The following is a 17,303-nucleotide window of genomic DNA, read 5'->3' on the forward strand; positions in this document are numbered from 1 at the left end:
GCATATTATGATGTTACATGGTCATCTTAAAGTTTGTTTCTTTCTGAGATGTTTGTTGAGTTTGACTGTGTTTGCATTGTCTTGTGTTGGCTTTGGGGCTCCCTTGCAGGATTACAAGCCAGAGGAGGACCCTTCAAAGATCAAGTCAGTGAAGACAGGCAGAGGACCACTGGGACCTGACTGGAAGGTGTGTGTAGTTACAGCGTAGCTAGCTGCTCACCCTGGGTGCATTTCAATATGCAGACTCCCGTCCTCCACTTGTCTTTGTGGCCTCGCGTTTTTGCTGACGCCCCGAAAATAATTAAGTTTCCCCTCTGTTAGCCTAGCCGCAACAATTTTTGGGGGACTATTCTTCATTCACCATCCCGTTTGCAAAGGAGGAAAGGACACTACAATTGAGCTTTTGTGAGATATGGAAATACAATGCTGTTGTCTGTGACGTCATGACGAGGCCACGAGGAGGCAAGTGAGCAAAGGAGGACGGGAGTTTGCATTGGAATCCACCCCCTGTGTGTTTTCCCCCTGCAGTTGTGTGGCTGTAACCTGGGTACCGCAACATAGCCTCTTGCTGCAGTTGGGCCAGTCAGCAGGCCTGTCCACTCTTTGCTGAAAACACTCAACGACATTATAATAACATTACTATGACAATACAGAGTCACCAATGAAGTGGAGTAACCACTGAAGACTTGATCGTTACCATGTTGGTGACAATAAAGTTATAACAGAGGCTCTGTGCTAAACGGTTAACAACCCTGCATGCATTTGGTCTGGCCTACTTACATTGTCAACCCATTTTTCTCAGGGAGATGCGAAGGACGTGTCTAGGTTGGATTCGTAAGGTGCCTCCATATTCTACAGGCTGAAGCTATGATCCATAAAACCAACCATTCACTCACCTTCTAACTGAACTGAACTGCATCATTGCCTTAAACACATCAAGCCATTGAAATAGCTCAAAATTGATTGGTTTCCTGTCTCGTTAGAATTTGTAGAATGAATTCTAGAATTCTAGATCGTGTACCTGGCCAGAGTAAATGAGAAGTGAAACTTACAGTAATGCGGTGTCCAGGGCCGGATTAATGTACAGGCTAGATATGGCTGCAGCCGAGGTGGGGGCCTGTGATTGGCCAAAAGTGGAAAATTGCAGAATTGTGTCAAGATGCAAAAACAACATCCGTCACGTTGAGTACACTTGGAAGACATGTCACCCTTACTTCCTACCTCATAATTATGATACTGTCTATGTAAATTTGTCACGAAATTTGTCTTCCAGGGGACCCCACAGCAAACTGTAGCCTAGGGGCCCCAGGCCATCTTAATACGGCCCTGGCCGTGTCACAGTTATTATGGGCGGGCCGCAGGGCAGGCTAGTGCAGAGCAGGGGGTCCGTCTTCCATGCAAGGGCAAGTATGGAATAGCGGCCGACGAGGTTTCCCGATATCAAGGGAAATAATAGACGAGGCGGAGCGTTCTAAACAGCCCGACGGCGCAGCCGAAGGGCTGTTCGCTTCGCCAAGTCCATTTTCCCTTGATATCGGGACACCTCGAAGGCCGTTATTCCGCTTATCACCCGGTTACCAGCATTTAAGTATTAATTTATTAATATGTTGATCTAAGGCTTCGTGAGAAAGTAGATTAACCACTGCGCTTGGTACGTTGCTATGGGCACCACTTCCTAATCTAGTGAGACGCGCCTCTATCGGAGGCATGTAAGGACGCGCCACACGCACAGAACGTTGGGGTGACTTGACAACCAAATGCGATAGAATTGTCGACTGCGTTTTTGACTTGACAACCAGATGCGATAGAACTAACGATGCGGTCTTGACTAGACAACCAGATGCGATAGAACAAGTAACGGCACTTCTCCAGAAAGTTAGAAAAGAAGCAACTTGGACTCATGAATGACATCATAGCCAGGTGTCCTGCTACTGGGGAATAAAGGACAACTGCTCAGCCAATCAGAAGACGTTCCGTCTGCTCACCGGGTGATAAAGGAAGTTACAGTGTAGTCAGTGGGGACTCCACGGCAAGGACGGGGCCTGTCTCAGCTGCAGAGGATGCTAACAGTCAATGGGGAGTCAGTGGCAAGGAGAGGCCATGTCTTGCACAGCACAAATGTGACACATATATACAGTAGGCCTACATACTAAGATGCCAATTCTAGCCTACAGGATTGCAAAGAATGGAAGACAATGGCCAGGGGGAAGACGCCTGTGATTACTTAACCCCTTAACGCAGAGCCTATGTTATAACCTTACTGTCACCAAAATTGTAGTGGTTATGTCTTTATCTGTTACTTAAGGTTATTGGTAATGTCATAGCAATGTTGTTATGAGGTAGTTGAGTATTTCAGCAAATAGTGAATAAGCCCGTCGGCGACCCCATCTGCACTAAGAGGCTACCATGGTGAACATCCATGGCGACTAGCATAGGGTCAATACGCACGTACGCACGACAAAGCCATGGTCAATAATGGTTATATCACGCCTTGACATTTCAAACACTTCGGGAGTTAGCCGTCATTTACAGTGCAATCGTCATTTCGGGCGCAATCATCATTTGGGGTTCAACCATAACTTAACATCTGCAAGTGTTTTACTGATATACTTTGTCTTTTTTATTCAAGTGCACAACATGACGTCATGAAGATGGTCTAACCATCGAAACGTTAGTCATGTTGTGCACTTGAATAAAATTCACAAAGTATTACATCTGTGCTGCTCCGGTGTTGTCCAGATTTCCTGCCTCTCTCCCGTCGATGCACCAGATGATAAAGCAGAAGCGCGAGGAACTACCCTTTTGTTTTACTGATATACTTTGTAGGAGCAGGTCTTAAGGTCACCCTATTGCTATTTTTGTAACCGTTTTTCAAAACACAACATAATTGGTAATCAATGACAGTAGTTCCTCTGCAACAAGTGAACACATAATTGTCTAATACTGTATACTATATGTACAACTCTGAGGCTGTGGTGGGTGTTTATTTGCATGGTGGAAGAAGTCATCTTGTTTGCTTTGTGTTAAGGTGTATGTGTTCGTGGGAATGTTAACTAATTTCAAATTATTAAGTTATCAAATTGTTAAATTAGTTTGTTAAAGGTACACTGTGCAGGAAATGGTCAAACAAGGTACTGCAGTTACGCTGCTCATTGAAACTGGGCTGCCTATTGCCAAATTTGGTCTTTACATGAAAGTTTACTAAGTAATAAACAAATATTTTCTAGTGTGGTGCAAGTACAGTCATTTTTGCAGCTAAAAATGGCTATTTTTGGAAATCCAAAATGGCGGACCATGGAGAAGATCCCCCTTTTAATGTATGAAAAGTGCAATTTTTCCAGTCATAATGAATACTTAAAATTTGATGCTGGTGGTAAGTATTCATGAAAAAGGTAACATTAGTGAATGGGTAGCATGAATTCTGGAAATAAACAACTAAAAATCTCACACAGTGTCCCTTTAAGTTAACTCGACATAAAAAGTAGTAGTTCTGCAACAAGTCAACAGATACTTACAGTATACACCACTGTTAACTGGGGTGTTTGTTTGCATGGTGAACACACAGAAAGAGCTGCCGAAAAAGACTGACTGCCCGCACATGTGTGCTTACAAACTGGTGACGGTCAAGTTCAAGTGGTGGGGTCTGCAGAACAAGGTGGAGAACTTCATCCAGAAGGTAAGAACATAAAAGGCATGAGGCATTTCCCCCTCACCTCTCCCTATGTTATTATTACTGTAAAATTCAAAATGGCAAACCATGGAGAAGATACCCCTTTTCGTGTATGAAAAACACAATTTTTCTAGTCATAATTAATACTTGGAATTTGGTGGTAGTGGTAATTATTCATGAAAAAGGTAACATTTTTGAATGGTCAGCATGAATTCTGGAAATAAACAAAAAAAAAATATTACACGGTGCACCTTTATTGCCGCTTGTCTCTACCTGCCTCGTCCTTGTCTACCCACCCCACCCTTCTCTTGTCTTACTGTATTGTGCATATACAGTATGTAATGTACAGGTGGGTTGACCGGTGTTGTAGGCGCTGCGACTGTACCCCTGTGGTGAGAACTAATTTCCCCTTGGGGACAATAAAGGCTATACAGTATATAATAGTATGCAGGGACACTTGCGTCTAGATACTATTATGGCAGTGACACCTTATTTTAAGGGTTAATTTTTAGTGTGTAGTAAATATGTATTGATAGGGTGCATACCTATCAATAACTAACCCCTTGGAGTTGTGTAAGTAGGCTTACATATAATATGAAAGTGAAAGGCAACATTCCCATTGTTATTATAAAAGCACACAATGAAATTGCATTTATGCCTCACCTGTGGAAGGGGAAAAATAAATAGGTGTGTCATTTATGTTCATCTGTACATCAGCCATGATGAGGGGGAGTGCTGATTAATTACTTCCTTCACCCACCTGGCGGTGTCATGCTGCGGTCACACCGCTGGCGTTGAAAGAGCTAAAACGCTGCTGACTCCTGCCTGGAAAGCACAGGTCAGGGGCGTTGAACGAGGCAAAAGATTCAACCTGAAGCGTTCGACCAAGAATCTCGACCAACCGAAGCTTGTGTTTAGAAAAATGTGAACATTCCATTGGCTGCCGCCTGCTGCCGCCGAGCTCATTACATATTTTTAGATGAAGTTCAACTTTTGACGCCCTCGGCTTTTGACTCTAGACACGCTTTGCGGCTTTTAACGCTTCTGCCGCCTACTCTCCCATACAAAGTCAATTACTTCAGCATCTTTCCACTCGTTCAACGCCGACAGTGTGATCGCACGGTCAGGAATCAAACCAGAGGGCTGCACACTTGACTACATGATTGCTCTGTAGCGAAGGGGAGTAGAGTTGCCCAGCCGGGACTCGAACCCAGACCCTCTGGAGTAGCAAACTGGGACTCTGAACGCTACATCAAAGAGCTGGGCTCCTTGGCGTGACAGTCAGAACACACCCACTACCCTAATGATGATCAGTCCATCAGACTGCCTTCTCCTTTGGGAAGCGCACCCTTGCGCTTCACACACTGATGGTGTCCCTCACGCAAATGTCCATCATGCTTCTCCCACCCAGTGTGCCCCATTATCTATGCTTCACCCATCACTGGGGCCCCTCGCCTCAGGGTCACCAATCCTGGGGGTCCCTCACATGGAATTACAGTTCACACATGGTAACCATCCCACTTCTGACATTTGTAGTGAAGGGGAGTAGAGTTGCCCAGCCGGGACTCGAACCCAAACTCCAAACACCAAAGAGCCAGGTTCATTGGTGTGACAGTCAGAACACACCCACAACCCTAGTGATGGTCACTCCATCACATGCTCCCATTACCATTTCTGAGCCATACAGATGTTGGAGCAATACACAGCAGTGCTCTTTGAGAATAAAATGAGTTTGCTCATAGGAAATGAGACACATTTCTCATTGCCTTCCCTCCCTCTCCCTCCCCATCTCCCTGTCTCTCTCACCTGCACACCCTCTTTCTCTCACACACACTCTCAGCAAGAGAAGCGTTTGTTCACCAACTTCCACCGGCAACTGTTCTGCTGGATCGACCGGTGGATCGAGCTCAACATGGACGACATCCGGCGAATGGAAGAGGAGACCAGGAAGGAGCTGGACGAGGTGAGGCTGATGCCAGTGATATGTAGCCTGGTTTTACCAGACCACATTAATTAATTTGTAATTCATTTTAGGTCTGGGTCCTCTGTGCCCTGGAGCACTTGGGCGGGAGGAGTAAGCTCAGCTCTGGTTTAAAATGAGCTCTGACCAATAGCTGACAGTTGACGTTCGTGACGTGTTATTATGCTCCCAAGTGCGTTCGCTTATTGGCCCGTAACACTGGTTGTCTGAAAACTGACTGAAATCCCTCCCCAGACAAGCGTAATCAGACCATTCATGGATTACGAAGTAATTCAAAATAAATTGTCTGACCTGTCAGGCTAAGTGATATAAGCTAAGCTATCTTGCTTCTTCAAGGGCGCTGGAACGAGTTTTAATGTGGTGGTGCATTTTTTTTCTTGATTCTTTATTTCTTAAAAATGTCACTGCTGTTGCACTCCAGTCATTTTTCTGCAGTAAAAGTTGAGAAAGCCTCATTTAGGGAGCTCAAAAGTGGGGATGCGAATGCGAATACACCACTGCATTCCCTTTTCCAGCTCCAACAACTGGTGACCCAGATGTCAGAATCCACAGTGATTGGTCAGAGCAAATTTGAAGTAAATGTCACGATAGCTTTCAATTGCCTCCGTCCAATCACTGTCTCACATCTGGGTAACCAGCTGTTGTGGGATAACCAGACATCTCTGACACCGGTGTCTCTCTGTCAACTTCTGACCAGGCATTCTACTGTACGCAAATGTGCAAATTGTAGGTGGATCCTCGACAACTCATGAACATAAAATGGGTTACACCACATTACTATTTGAACCCTTTGGAGCTAGCCACATACATGTAAAATAGCATCAGAATTGCAGTGAACTGCTAGTGATTGGACGAAGGAATTTCACAACTTGATTGGACGCTCTCTGAGTATTAATATTCATGAGGATCCACATACAGTTTTCTTTCTTTGCTTTCTTTAAATTTTCAACTTAGCCTACTGTTCATCTGCAAAGTGTCCTCTAGCCACCATATTACTTGCCTGATTATCATCGACTTTCAAATCTTTTCGAGACTTGGTCTGACCAAGAGCATAACAATTAACATTTCCCAAACGGCATGGTTGATCCGCCTCCCTTGGTTTGCTCATGGTTGTTTGCTACCTGACAAAATGGGAGAAGTTCCCGGTTTTTCGGGAGCTCAGAAACAATATCTTTATTGCTTCTGGCCTGACTAGAAGCAATGCTGAAGGTGTTGCATCACTAGGAGGGCACGGCCTGGCTACCATATTACCACGCCCACCATCCCAGCCCATTTTAATGTGTTTCGATGACTTCCAGCCTGCTAGATCCTGTTAGGCTGCCCATAGCCCTTCTGAATGATTTAGCACTTGCAACTGCTACCCAAACAGTAATGGCGCCTCCCTTATAAACCAGGGATAATAAAGTGGATATTCACCTTCTTATCACGCAGGGAGTGAATGGTAAATGGTAAATGGTAAATGGACTGCATTTATATAGCGCCTGCCTTTCCACTCCTTCGAGCACTTAAAGCGCTTTACATTGTATGCCTCACATTCACCCGTGCCGGTGCACTGTGCATGCCCTGGCTACCTTGCTATGCTATTCTGGAGAGACGCTCATGAATGAGTTAAGAAGTAGAGGCAGAGTGTCTTAGTGAACAAGAGCTAAGCCCGGTTAAAAGTGTTTCAGGATAAAGTCTACGCATTTCTGCATTGGGTGAGCACTTGAACTGCTTCTGACATACTCCCTTAATTAAGTATAATAATTAAGTCACTCCCTGCAATCCCTACATAGGTGAGCAGAAGCGTTTTCCAGGCAACACCGAATTTTGAAAAGGCTACATAATACAGCAACTATGCTAAGCTCAGCTAATGGTCTTCACAGATTTGTGCCCTGCGACATACAGTATGTAAATGTTGACGTTGTTGAGTGTGAGTGAAAGTGGGATTGTGTAATGGCCATTTGTGAGTGAATGATTGTGTATGCCTTGGCATACATCAGTAAAGGAAAATAAAATGACCAACCTTAGTAGTAGAAGTAGTAGTAGTAGTAGTCGTAGTCGTAAAAGTAGTAGTGGTAGTAGTAGTAATAGCAGTAGTCATAGCCATAGTAGTAGTAGTACAGTAGTAGTGATCGTATTCATAGTAGTGTGAGTAGTTAAGCAGTAGTTGTAGCAGTAGTAGTAGGAGTATCCTAATTGTTGCTTTTGTTTTTGTTGTCGTAGCAACCCTCAGCACCACCACAGTCAGGTGCTGGCACTGCACCTGTAATGGGAGCAGAGGCCGTTTAAATACAGGAGAGAAACTTCATGTTTAGCAAGCAGATGTTGTGCTGACCCAGATTCAATTTATGCTGCTCAGCATTCATATCCAACTTCATGTACAGTAGGTAGCATCCAATCAGTCTGTGTGGGACTAGACCTGATACACACACACGCACACCCTCTGCTATCTCCTTTCAGAACTGCCTGTCTGGCTGGCACCGCATGTTTTTGTGTACACTGTGTGTGTGTGTGTGCGTGTGTGTGTGTGTGTGTGTGTGTGTGTGTGTGTGTGTGTGTGTGTGTGTGCGTGCGTGCGTGCGTGCGTGCGTGCGTGCGGGCGTGCGTGTGTGCGTGTGAGTGTGTGTGTGTTTGTGTGTGTGTGTGTCTGTGTGTCTGTGTGTGTGCGCACATACTCGCATAACTCACCAGGCAGGGACCCAAATGAAAGGAAGAACGGTAGAATAAAGAAATAGAGTAAAATGTTTTTTGTTGGGACAAAAATGTTGGTCCCCACAAATCTAAGTGTGTTTTAATCGTCTCCCCACTGGTACAACTGAAAGAGCCAAATTTACATTTCTTTAAGGGTTGGGGATTGTTTTGGTCTGTTTTGTTCTTGTCTCGTGGTCACCATATTGTCTGTTTCCCTACACGCTCTCTTTGTTTCAAACTGCAAAAGCCAGTCATACACATTCAGAAAAAAAGACTGACACTAAAAATAGACATATGACCTTGGAACCCATCACCAAATCCAACTATGGCAACAAATACTGGGTCATTCATAGTAAGTGGAGTGAAAGAGATGTGAAGGGGACAAGCTTTATCAAAATGCACGGCAGGCAGACCTTTCAGACGGACAAGAGGTTGTGTGTATGTGTGTGTGTGTGTGTGTGTGTGTGTGTGTGTGTGTGTGTGTGTGTGTGTGTGTGTGTGTGTGTGTGTGTGTGTGTGTGTGTGTGTGTGTGTGTGTGCGTGCGTGCGTGCGTGCGTGTGTGTCTGTGTCTGTGTGTCTGTGTGTGTGTGTGTGTGGTGTCAGAGGTCACTAATCCCCTCTGTGTCCATTTGAAGACTTATTCACCACTTTACTGTCTGTACCACATGTTAATTAACACTGAACCTAATTCTCTCTCTCTCTCTCTCTCTCTCTCTCTCTCTCTCTCTCTGTCTGTCTGTCTGTCTGTCTGTTTGTCTCTCTCTCTCTCTGTCTCTCTCTCTCTCTCTCTCTCTCTCTCTCTCTCTCTCTCTCTCTCTCTGCCTCTGTCTCTGTCCTCAGATGCGAGTGAAAGATCCTGTGAAAGGCATGGTCGCTCTGGAGGACTGATGCAGGACCATGATGCAATGCTGCTGCTGACAATGACGGTAGGCAAGGCTGGGTACGAATATGAACAGTTGTTTATTGTTATTGTCCTTATCATATACATGGTTTCTCATGTTTTGTTTTCCCCTGGCTGCGCGACCCTGGCTGCGCACAACTCAAAAAATTAGCACGCGTGGTTGGCTGCCAGTGTCTTGCCCCTCTTCACAACACCATGTTTATAAACAAAAAAAACCCATGTATATTTTTGCTTAATTTTTTATTGTTATTTTCGTATATTCAGTGCAGTCCAGGGTGTGTATACATGTACTGTAGGCCTATTTGTTTCTTAAAAGCACACTACCACGTGCTGTCATGCCATTCTACTCCCAGTGAATTGAAGATAATTTAATGTAGTTCTATCATCCGGTCCTAATTTTGTGAAAAACAATGTCTGTTCAATATAATTTGGAACATTTCTGCCTTTACTTGTCCCCTAGCATCAATGGTGTGCCTGCTTTAACGGACCTGTCAGATCTGCACATTATGTCCTCTCATTATATTATTATGTCATTATATTAGTATCTTCATAAAAGTGAGAGTATGCATAACCCACCTCTCTGAGGTCAGGTGCAGGACAAAGGCGTATCTAATAGTGGAAAAGAGTAGAAGTTCGCACACTGTGGCTCTGCTTTGAAAATGTATTCAATTATGTCCGCTCATTAGTGCCACACTGTCACACTTGCAAAACAATTGGAAGTTGGCCTTCGTAGGCCTATCTTCTGTGTCTGGAATGTTTTGATTCATTAATCATTTAATCTGTCTGGACACCACTTTAATATGAGAAGGTTTTTTTTTAACCAGATGGCGATACTAATTAAAATTCTGTAATTGCTTCCTTCACAGTAGACTGAGAGCAAATCAGTACTTGGTGGCCTACTTATGTACTTTAGCAAAAGAATTATGTGGCTCAATGTTCAATGTGTAAAAATTTGTGATCATATTCACAGAAGACGCAGTATATGGCCACATCTATTGAGGCTTACACTATAGCTTGTAACGTACACCTACATAAAGGAGCTCTAAATAATTTTTTTCAACCTTCCATTTATTCCAAAACTGTGATTCATGAAGTTGTGCAGTTGTTCATGAGTAGAGCAGTACTTACACAACACACGCACTGTGTAGAATTAACCTGGGGTGCGGGCACCCCCTGGGGGTGCGCTAGAGATTGCAGGGGGTGCGCAGAATTTTATTTGTGTTGAGGTTGTGAGCGAAATTGCAAACATGATAATCAGGCCAAATGAAAATATGTTTTGGTCCCATTTGAAGTCATTAAGGTATTGATTTGCGTCTCAGGCAAGAATCGTAATTAATCACTTAAATCTTTTTTATGTGTGTATACATGTGTAGAAGTTTGGGTTGGGGGTGTGTGTCTTGTCTTTGGCACAAGAAAGGGGGTGCATTAAGAATAAAAGGTTAAGAACCACTGTCCTAGGGTACAGTATTTGGTAGTGGTGATGGGGGTGTGGATATTGGCATCAGCCCAGTCGGTGGATGGGAGAGTGGCGAGGTGAATAAGCATGGCGGTGCAAGGTTGTTCAGGGCTTTGTTCAATATTTGAAATTCACTTGGCCACCCTCCATGGCCTGTAGCCTCGCTACTACATTAATTTGGAGGACTGGACCATCTGTCTTTTGTTTGAATGAGAGACAAATTTCCTTCAAATCTGATGGGTGACCGAAGACACAGCGTTATAAATTTGCTGTTACCAGAATGGCAATGACTAAGTCATAGTGTATTACTAAAGACCCTGTGTTATGTCATAGTATTGTAGTACTTAGCAGCGTGCATTAAGGGGCTACACAAACGTTGACAGGACCACCAGCACTACAAGGCTACAGGGCCTTGTAATGATTTAACTCTAATCGCTAGACTGATAGAAAACAGATTTACTTTAATGATTGCTAGCAGCAGGGAACTGTAGATTGCTGGTACGGTACCTATTGCTATTTATGCAATCTACTGCCGGTGGTGCTAGAATACAGTAGAGTAGTACATATGCCACAGATAGGGACGAGGTGGTGCTAAATTTGCCTGATTATCATAGACTTGCAATCGAGATTCGATCTGAATTCCGCCGAAGGTGTTGCGTCACTAGGAGGGCGCAGCCTGGCTAGTGCTAAATAGCCTGCCACTTTGCCCTGCTAGACAAAAACAAAATCCCTTTTGAAAGTTCTTTTTAAAGTTTATTTCCACAATGTACTGTAGCACATGTGGACATGATAATTACTACAAATGCTTCATGATTAAAAGCCTGTGACAATAATGCCCTGAAACGGTGAGCCAGACGGAAGTTCCACATGTCCCCAATCCCCATCTTCCGCACCTGCCCTCTAAAATGTCTGTGCATACCACTGAGTAGAGTAGTACAGATGCTACAGTGACCTTGTGGTGTTGTGGTCATCCATATGTTGGCCTGCTTGCAGAATCTGTTTCTGAGATCCCCGGGCCTCGCTGGTCCATAAGGACAATGATGATGGGCCCAGTAGGTGGGTGGAGATAAACTGAATTGCATGTCCTACTCAAAGAGAGCCCCCCCCCCCTCTCTCTCTCACACACACACACACACTCTCTCTCTCTCTCTCTCTCTTACACTCACACACACAGACACACACACTCTTACACACACACACTCTCTCTGTCTCTCCCTCTCCCTCTCTCTCTCTCTCTCTCTCTCTCTCTCTCTCTCTCGCTCTCTCTCTCTCTCTCCCCCTCCATGAGTTATTTATAGGCCACTGGAGGTGCGATCGATGGTGCAACATTAATCCTTGCTAGGAGTAAAGCACTCCACCGCTGCCGTCAGCCACAACACCCATCAGCCTCCCTGTGATCCTCCTGTCCCGTCAGGGTTTTAGCACTCATCAGTCATGGCATCAGTCAATGGCCCTACATAGCTCTACGCTACAGTATATTGAAATAGAGTGGAGTGCGATTTGCATTCGTTTAATTACATTACAGGTCAGCCTGAGCATTCATATTTATGCCCTGTTCTGTGTTTACTTTCACCAATTGTGTATATGAATATTCCAAAAAGTGCTATGAATGAAGACAGAAAACGAGGGAAATGATAGCTAAAAAGCATGACGTTGTGTTTTCTTTACCGTGTATTGGATGACCGTGATGCGTAATGGCTGGTTGTACTCTTGTGTCATTTGTCTTTTTCTTTTCTTTCCTCTGCCACAGCCATTATGAAAGTCAATGGATCCGTGTAGCATGCTACAATGCTACACGGATCCATTGACTTTACCTAGCTTAGCGACATATTCCCTCTTATAACTTGTCTTAAAGCAAGTCAACGCTTAACATGAAAAATAAGACACTTAACCACCGTTATAAACCCTGGCCAACGATTGTAACTGTTTTAAGCCCCAAAATAATGGCATACCCCTTTAAGGAAACGTGCCATCTGTGTGTGCATGTACTGTTATAGGGAGAGGCTTGTTAAAAAGGCTGACATCATCGCTCAATATACAGTACACATTAACTGTCATCCTCTTTTCAACTCCTGCCCTCTGGACGTTGTTTTGTGCACCCCTCTTGTCCAAAAACAGGTCAAAGTTCTCTTTTATTCCACCAGCGATAAAGGCACTAAATGAGGTCAAGTAGTTATGCAGCCACCCAATGTAGTGTGTGCTAGTGTGAATGTCAATTTCTGTGTTCTACGTTTTATGTTTATGTGTGTGTGTGCTTTCTTCTTTGTTGATATGCACACTGTATCTCATGTTTGGTACCAGCGAGCATAATGCAAGTACAATTGTCCCACGCGGACAAATAAAGCTCTAACTGACTAATCAACTAACTAACTTCTTCCTCTCCTTCAATCTCTCTCTCTCTCTCTCTCTCTCTCTCTCTCTCTCTCTCTCTCTCTCTCTCTCTCTCTCTCTCTCTCTCATGCAGATCAGACTAGTACCTGTAATCACCAGCGGCATCACTCTCTTCAGTGGTCACAGCGGTGAAGAAATCCAACATCATTATAAAAATTGGTCCAAGCTCCAGTGTCCCATCGCTGGTCTCTTGTCTCTCGCCCCTTAACCCATACTCGCCTCTTCCTCCTCCTCCTCCTCCTCCTCCTTCTCCTCCTGTTCCAGCTCCTCCTCCTCCTCTTCTTCATTGCCGTGGGATCCCTACAGGTCAAATCCTTCTCTCCTCTCACTACCCTTCGGTCTGACATCTCTAGAGCACTTCTCATTAAAAAAAAAGTCTACAGAAAAAAAAATACTAATGAATAAATAAATAAATATTATGGAACTTTCTGAGAGTCCCTGCACCCTGCAGTACCCAAGAGCTGCAGATGGCTAAAGCTGATCTGTAGCCACCAACCCAACCCTATAGCTATTTTAAGATGTCAATAATTTCGGGGAAAAGAAAAGAAAACATATTAGGATTATAAAGATGTTATTTCTTTTTTCAAAATGACGAAAAAAATGTGTGTACATAAAGTATATATATATCAGAAAATAAATATCACAAGAGCTGTACAAACAGGGTTTTTAAAAGACTTAAAAAAGGTGTGTCTGTATGTGTTCTTTTGGACCAAGCTGAATCTTCTCTGTTCTGTTTTGACCTTGACGTTTTATGTTGTCGTTTTATTCCCAGTTGTGCGTACATTTCCCTTGTTCTCTGCTGGCCTATTATGCCATTTCTGGAAAAAAAAGACCCAACCATTTTATTTTATTTATTTATTTTCTTTTTTTCAGTTTCTTATCAATTTTCTTTTTATATAATGTGCAAAGTTGCTCGTTTCCTGTGTGTTGCCTGTCAACCCCTAAAACTCTTCAATCCATGCAATGGTGTTGCTCCCAGACTGACAGAGAGCTTCTTACTTACTGTAACAGGAAGAGACAAATACCTGTACATGATTTACACTCAATGGCAACAGTGTGGCTGTTTGTGTGAAATAGTGTGTCAACGTAATGACAATGTGTATTCACTGTACCTTATGGGCATACTCTCCTCCTGTACTATACTATTTCACTCGGTTGCAAGCGTCCTTTCGATGTAAGAGGCAAGACCTTTCAATCTGTGAGCAAGGTTTTATTGTGTGTGTGTGTGTGTGTGTGTGTGTGCGCGTGTGTGCTATTTCATTGAAGCTTCATACAGAACCTGGTTTTCCCCAACTTGTTTGGTCTCTGGTTTTATATAAGATGGCTATGTTGGTCAGTAAGTTATCGCACCCCGTTTCCCCTTGGCATTAATCAGGCAGGCTGTTATTCAAAACAAATACCGGTATGTTCAACGTTATTCAAAAGAGAGCTGCGTTGTGCTGGGTTTCTGCTGTCATTCCACATCTCTCTCTACACTCATACTGTGTACGCTATGGTTCACAGGTATATTTGAGTCACAGCCCACCTGTGGCACATGGCATGACACACATGTTGTCTCTGCGCTCTCTTTCGCTCTCCTCGTCCACAAGCTCACACGTCAAAGGAGGTCAGAGAAGTCTCTCGTTGAAATTAAGAAGATAACAGGAAATGTACTCGTATTGAGTAAGTTGAGTTGCACTTCACCTTGCAAACTGCGTCACCCTGAGCCAATGGGAAGGCTTTGTCGGGCAACCGCGGAAGCAACAGAATTTGTGTTCTCAATTGTTTTTTTTTCATTTCCGTTTCTTTAGCTGTTTTCTGTGTTAACGTGATGATGAGATCCAAGTGTGTGTTTAAGGTTCAGGTGTGGTCCATTTCGTTGTGGCTTTTGTGACTACTAGAGGCTGAAACCTCATATTCTAGCTGGTGGTGGCGTTAGTTCTTTTGGCCTCGTCTGGGTGTGGCGTGCAACCATGGCCACTGAGGCGCGAGACATTATTTATTTTACCCCAAGAGAGCAATAACTCCCCAGTCCTCCTCCTCATGTCCCCCCCCCTCTGCTGACCACCTACATGCTCTGATGATCACGTCCAGTGTGTGGCTCCATACACACACACACACACACACACACACACACACACACACACACACACACACACACACACACACACACACACACACACACACACACACACACACACACACATATAAGCATGCACACCGACCGACTGCACGAGCAGAATCACACACTAACCCTGAGCCATTAACCACACGGCAGTGCCCAAGTCACCTGTGGAGTTGGTGCTGCAAGTCTGACTGAGTGTGTGTGTGTTTTTGTGTGTTTGTGTGTGTGTGTGAGAGAGAGACAGAGACATAGAGAGAGAGTGTGCATGTGTGTGTGTGTGTGTGTGTGTGTGTGTGTGTGTGAGAGAGAGAGAGAGAGAGAGAGTGAGAGGTGGTTGTAGAGTGTGTATGTTTGGATGTACGCACTTGTGCGCAGTGTGTTTTCCAGTGGAGCTGGCCTGTCCTCTCAGCAGTGGGAGTTGCATTTCTGCGTGTGTCTTTGGTTCATATGTATCATCTGTCATATGACGAGTGGTGTGTGTGTACAGTAGCACGGTCGGTTCCATCGCTCCCTCAGCCAGCTGGTGACCTCAGAGGAAATGAGAGAGAAAAACAGGAAAAACAAACCCATTAGCAATACTCACAACTTACCGTCATCCCTGAAAACAAACGAAAGAAACGAATTATGAAGGTGTGTGTATTTTATTGTATATATTATATAAAGACATGTAGATGAACATATATAAATATATATATAAAAATATATATAGGCCAGACTGTCCTGCCAATCAACAGCACATTCATGCCCCACCCCACCCCCACCCTCCTCCTACTTACACACACAGACACACACACACACACCTGCATAGTTTTCTCATGTCTCTAGGATTCTGGTGTTAGACAGTATACCCGTTGCGCCTTGATGCACATTGCCCTGACTGACTTTGTTGCTTGCCAGAGCACTGGTGCGTAATACAGATAGGCAGGAGTCAGGACACTGGGACACAGGGGCGTAGTAGCAACGAATTGTGGGCCCTATGTACGTACGATCAGCTCGAATGGAGCAGCAAGAAAGGCCCGGGCGAATTAGCTTGACTTGCATCCCCTGAGAGCGCAGTGCCAGGGGACCAGGAGAGTGTCAGACACCCCTGGCACCAAAAAGGGAATAACATTTCTTTCCTCCTAGAGAAAGGATGTCTGCGCTTCAGCCCTTGTGGTGGTCACAGTCCAGGACAGCAGAATGAAGACAAACTGGGTTACTTTTACTTCTCAGTGACTGACGTCGAAATGTCAGTCACTTTGTGCAACAAAAAATAAAAAAGCATGCTGAGTGCTCCGGTCATCCCTGGGTCTAGTCACTGAGAAGTTGCCCAGTTTGTCTTCATTTATTTCTTCTTCTCGTTGTATCTCTTCAGATTGTCTTGTCACTTTGTTACGTAAGCAAACAGGTGACGATGGTGCTCAGATCACAATAGAATTGACCAGATCCCCCATCCTATTATTTCCTTACACACACATGCACACGCACGCACACACATGAATCTCCCTTTTGGCAGGATGATCTTCAACTTTTTTTTGTTTTGTTTTGTTCTGAATGTTGTTGTATGTATACATCAGTCCCCTATTGGGTTTCAGACTATCTTTACATTTATGACTGTGGATAATTTACACCCCTCTCTCTCTCTCTCTCTCTCTCTCTCTCTCTCTCTCTCTCTCTCTCTCTCTTGCCACCTCTCTCTCTCTCTCTCTCTCTCTCTCTCTCTCTCTCTCTCGTCTCTCTCTCGTCTCTCTCCTCTCTCTCCTCTCTCTCTCACACACACACACACACACACACACACACACACACACACACACACACACACACACACACACACACACACACACACATTCACACAAACACACACACACGACTCTAAAAAAAGAGATCCACCAATGGTGACCAATCATGGGACTGCATCTTGTACGTATAAATAAACCTGTATCCAAAGGGTTAGTTTCATGAGGAGGACACATCACCAGTCACACACATATGTAGCATTGATAGGTTGCACATCAGATGGTTAAAAAAAACCCATACCAACTCAGGGTTGCCAGATTGGGCGGTTTCCTCCCCAATTGAGCTGTTTAGGATGACCATCTGTGTGTAAAAAAAAATACTGGGATTTTTGTGCAGATTTATGGCCATAG

At 44.2% G+C, this 17,303-nt stretch overlaps 1 protein-coding gene across 1 annotated transcript in view; it reads left to right on the plus strand.

The window, feature by feature from the left end:
• Positions 1-13,233, plus strand: part of pitpnab (phosphatidylinositol transfer protein, alpha b) — a 45,392-nt gene extending 32,159 nt beyond the window's left edge. The window contains exons 8-12 of the mRNA XM_063203021.1: positions 110-187; positions 3,566-3,676; positions 5,511-5,633; positions 9,166-9,251; positions 13,147-13,233. Coding sequence (XP_063059091.1) covers positions 110-187; positions 3,566-3,676; positions 5,511-5,633; positions 9,166-9,213 — 360 coding nt within the window. The 3' untranslated portion in view covers positions 9,214-9,251; positions 13,147-13,233. The remainder of the gene's footprint in view (positions 1-109; positions 188-3,565; positions 3,677-5,510; positions 5,634-9,165; positions 9,252-13,146) is intronic.
• The last annotated feature ends 4,070 nt before the right edge of the window (positions 13,234-17,303 follow it).

This window comes from Engraulis encrasicolus, chromosome 7, assembly GCF_034702125.1.
Source record: "Engraulis encrasicolus isolate BLACKSEA-1 chromosome 7, IST_EnEncr_1.0, whole genome shotgun sequence".
Lineage (NCBI taxonomy): Eukaryota > Metazoa > Chordata > Actinopteri > Clupeiformes > Engraulidae > Engraulis > Engraulis encrasicolus.